Raw genomic sequence first — 4,863 nt, forward strand, 5'->3', positions numbered from 1 at the left:
CTTCGTACCGATCCCTCCCTTTTCAAATTTTTATTTTATTTTATTTTGTTAACGTTTCTTTTATTTCTCTTACCATAACAACAAACTATCATATTCGTGTTTTTCAAAATATATTTTTTTGTGCAAAATATATTATAATTCATTTTTAAACATTTGTAATCAATGATTTAAGACCTAAATTGAAAAAGAAAAAAAAAGAAAAAAAAAGAAAACGATACGATCGGTACTTTGATAAGTGTTCCCCTCAAGGATAATCGCTAAAAGGATAGCGACTAATATCGCAAAATGTCGCTATTTTCATACCGATCCCTCCCTTTTCAATTTTTTATTTTATTTTATTTTGTTAATGTTTCTTTTATTTCTCTTACCATAGCAACAAATTATCATATTCGTGTTTTTCAAAATATATTTTTTTTGTGCAAAATATATTATAATTCATTTTTAAAAATTTGTAATCAATGATTTAAGACCTAAATTGAAAAAGAAAAAAAAAGAAAACGATACGATCGGTACTTTGATAAGTATTGTGCTTAAGGATAATCGCTAAAAATATAGCGACTTATCTCGCAAAAGGTCGCTATCTTCGATCCGATCCCTCCCTTTTCAATTTTTTAATTTATTTTATTTTGTTAATGTTTCTTTTATTTCTCTTACCATAACAACAAACTATCATATTCGTGTTTTTCAAAATATATTTTTTTTGTGCAAAGTATATTATAATTCATTTTTAAAAATTTGTAATCAATGATTTAAGACCTAAATTGAAAAAGAAAAAAAAATAAAAAAAAAGAAAACGATACGATCGGTACTTTGATAACTATTCCGCTTAACGATAATTGCTAAAAATATAGCGACTGATATGGCAAAAGGTCGTTATCTTCGTACCGATCCCTCCCTTTTCAATTTTTTATTTTATTTTATTTTGTTAATGTTTCTTTTATTTCTCTTACCATAACAACAAACTATCATATTCGTGTTTTTCAAAATATATTTTTTTTGTGAAAAATAAATTATAATTCATTTATAAAAATTTGTAATCAATGATTTAAGACCTAAATTGAAAAAGAAAAAAAAAAGAAAAAAAAAAGTAAATGATATGATCGGTACTTTGATAACTATTCTCCTTCATGATAATCGCTAAATAAATAGCGACTGATAACGCGAAAAGTCGCTATCTACGTACCGATCCCTATAAATTGGCTCCCATTTTCACCAAAAAATAATTTGACACTCTTGCTAAAATTCTCCAAAACTCTCAAACACTTTTTTCTCTAAATTCTAATTTTGGCATCGGAGGTTCTTCTGTCAAAGCCCCCCCATTCATCGTGGGTGTGTGAGGCTCTTGGCCTTGACCTAAGGTGTTATTTGCTTTGTAGGTGCAATTTTGTTCAAGATCAAGGAGAAAGAAAATTGCATCCACATCAGTGATGAGAGAGAGGGCGTGCGAGCAGACCTGCCGTTTTTGTAATGGAGTCTAAGCTGAGTAACGTCAGGTCAGGGTGGAAGATTGACTGGGTTGAGCGGTATGATGTAAATCCAGATATAAACCCAGGAAAATGAATCGGCTGGAGAAGAAGATGGATTGGAAGAAGGTTGCTCAAGAAAAAGATGGGAGAAAGATGTGGGCCCTTGCATTTTTTTTTATATTTTAAATTAGTTTTATATTTAAAATGATTTATTATTAATTAAATATATATATATATTTTTTTTTTTACAAATAAGAAAGTTTCATCAACGTCATAAAAAATGTGGATTTTATATTTGACATGTCATCACTTAATGGTTAACTTAACCGAATTTTTAACGGATGTATGAAATTGCATGAAAATCATAAGTTTATGTATAATATTGTAATGTTGAAGATGATGAATGAGGTTGCAATGCATCCAAACTTGAGAAGGCAAATTGTAATTTACTCATATACTTAATTAACTTTTGGCTTTGCATGGAATTTGTTGCAGATTGAAAATTTAAATTGCAAGTAGTTATTATATATTTTGCTTTTCCTACTTTAGATATATCAGCTTCATATTAGTGACATCAATGACCACAAATATCCGAAGTCAGCGTCCTCTTCATGAATATAGCTTTTGTTAAACATTTGTAGCCAATTCCATGTTATCATCTTTTTCTGATTCAGATGGAAGTTGATCCTTGCTTTTTCCCCATAGAACCATATAGAGGCCAATCACAATGACCATTGCTCCAATTACTCTGCAAAAATAAAAAAATAAAAAATCCCTTGTTAGCCCTTGTTTGCATTTTTTTTTTTCTTGAAACGTATGCACATAAATAGAATTACAAACTTTTAATCAAAATATAGAGCTGGATGGGCCAAGAACCGGACAATGAGCACTAAGCTGTGATTTATATACTGCTTAATTATTGTATCTTTAACGTCCCTTGATACTATTTTTTCAGGAAGTCTAACGCAGTTCCATTTGTACTATCTCCATTTCCATTTTCGGTATTTTTTTTAGAAGCTAAATAAATCCAAGGTGCATGTTCCTGCATTTAGTAGATAAGAGAGGTTGATGCAAATTTACCTTCCCAAGTACATGATCTCAGCTAATATGAAGGAGCTCATAACGGCTACAATAATCATGCTTAGAGGACTAAAAGCAGTCACAAAAACAGGTCCTCTTTCCTTCATTACCACTCCCTGAATGTAATAAGCGATCCCTGAACATATTATTCCCTGCATCAAAACATCGTCACGCTGTAAATATATACACTAGTAAAGTATATGTATGTATACATACTAGAAGATTTTTAACCAGAAAATTTGGGGTTAAGAAGTTCTTACACTGTAAACAGCAGCTAAAAGCTTAAAATCAAAGTGTATGGACCAAGCTATGGGGTTATTCCATTCGAAAGCTAGGGCCACCGCAGTTCCTTGAACCGTGCCCGCCAAGCATATCCAAGTTGCTAGGGATAGCTCAGCAGGGTATGAATTTAGAGTAATCGCCTATAAAAGCCGTAATTAGTACAACAATGAGGGTGATAATTATGTATTAATATAGCTAGCTGCTTGGGTACGTAGTCAGGGTTGTTACTTGCATGTTATCCCCAGTAAATATACCAACTAACTCTCGGTCTACTAATACTTTTTTCTAATGTCGGAAGATGTTTTAAGTTCGAATATCCTCTCTCCGTTGATTTAAAAAAAATAAAAAGTTGCATGAAACATTAGGGATTTACTTGGAGAATCATGAAACCAGCCCAGCAGAAACATCCAGCTGCAATCATGATAGCTCCCTTTATGGGATCTTGATGAACTGTGGAAACTGTAGATTCTTGATGGATATTTCTTCTTGTCCACGGAAAATTCAACTTGGGTCCATTGATTAGAGTCATAAGCATGGCTCCTCCCACAGTCACTATGGTCCCCAATATCTTTGCAAGGCTATGCAGGCTTCTCAAGTTAATCTTCTCAATCCTAGTCAAAGTAAATAATTTAAATTCACATTTTCATGAACCATGCAAAAATTAACACATTTTCATGAATACATACATACATACATACATACATATATATACCTGAAAATCCAAGCCATTATGAATGCAAAAGCAGGAAGAACATTGCACATGGCAGATGTAAAAGTTGCAGTTGTAAGCTTCATCCCGGTATAGAACAAGTTCTGGTCAAGTACAGGCCTAATAATAATTAAGAGTAGAGATCACTCGCTTAGTTCGATTTTCCAATATGTTTAAACAGAAAAACAGCACTATTTTAATTTTAAAAAGGAAAAAAATTCAAACTTAGTAAGCTGAAAAATGTGTGACATAGTGGTCACGGTGCTTAACTCTAATAGGCCAAGCAACACAATCTTGGTGAAAATTGATAAGGTCATCTTTGGCCTTACTTTCCTGCAGTAGAATCAAGTTCATTGGATTAATTTTCTTCATCTCTCAACATGCCAAATGAAAAAAAAAAAAAAAAAAAAAAAAAAACAGATTACGACATACAGGAGGGTGACAGAGAGATGCACCTATCGAAGACAATGGCAAAAGGAGCTATAAAAACACTGGCCACAGCATGTCGATAGACTACCAAGACATGCGGGCTCATCCCATGGTTTAGAGCAAACTTTGAAATTATGGACATGCCTGCGAACCCAAATTGCATGAAGGTGACAGCCATGAACGGCATCGCCCAATTGAGCATCTCAGCCATGGACCCCTTAGACATGTTGAGCTTGTTCTAAAACTAATAAGCGTCTGATGTGAAAAGTTAGCTAGTGACTGATGATCAGTGATGAGAAAACATTGAGAAGAAGCTGCAGTTACTTATAGGCATGTAAATTATGTGCGTCTCAATCTTGAATATTCTAGGGACTCCACTAAGGTGAGCTGAAATAACATTCTGTGAAGAGAACCCTTTCCACCAAATTAAGCATCAAAACCAGTAGTACCTCTTTTCCACACGTCGAATATTATCCTGGATTATCATATGATTCATATCTGACTAAGTAAGCAGTAAATAAATCAGTGTTTCAAGTGATTAAGTCAAATTTTGGCTTAAACGTGCGTGACTATCATATCACAAGTGTATTGAGAGTAAGGGGTGCTGAAAATGGAGTTAACTTTAATTGCCAACTAGGGTAGGTCTTAGTGGTAGTTGTCTTTACTTGTTAGTGTTGAGAGTATATATGAATCCCATGTCGATGAGAGGAGGGACCTTATGTGAGCTTTTAAGAGGTTTGGCTATTCTCCATATGACTAATTGATTTTATAATGGAACCCCAACTTTTTTAATGGTATCAAAGTAGGTTATCCCACGTGTGAAGCCCAATGACCACACGTGCTACATGTCATCCGATTTGTGTTGTCTCCATGCTAGATTTGAAAATCCGTCACACG

General features: G+C 33.5%; 1 protein-coding gene across 1 annotated transcript; it reads right to left on the reverse strand.

Moving 5' to 3' along the window:
- Positions 1–1,968: 1,968 nt before the first annotated feature.
- On the reverse strand, positions 1,969–4,263 carry LOC103948386 (WAT1-related protein At2g39510-like). The gene is made up of 7 exons (XM_018647757.2): positions 3,993–4,263; positions 3,808–3,870; positions 3,541–3,657; positions 3,202–3,439; positions 2,807–2,968; positions 2,547–2,698; positions 1,969–2,214 (listed from the first exon to the last, which is right to left on the reverse strand). The coding sequence occupies exons 1-7, from the start codon at positions 4,190–4,192 to the stop codon at positions 2,094–2,096; spliced, it is 1,053 nt and encodes a 350-aa protein (XP_018503273.2). The 5' UTR covers positions 4,193–4,263; the 3' UTR covers positions 1,969–2,093.
- Positions 4,264–4,863: the final 600 nt, after the last annotated feature.

The sequence above is a fragment of a genome, unplaced genomic scaffold (assembly GCF_019419815.1).
Source record: "Pyrus x bretschneideri cultivar Hongxiangsu unplaced genomic scaffold, Pyrus_bretschneideri_v1 Contig4, whole genome shotgun sequence".
Taxonomy (NCBI): Eukaryota; Viridiplantae; Streptophyta; class Magnoliopsida; order Rosales; family Rosaceae; genus Pyrus; species Pyrus x bretschneideri.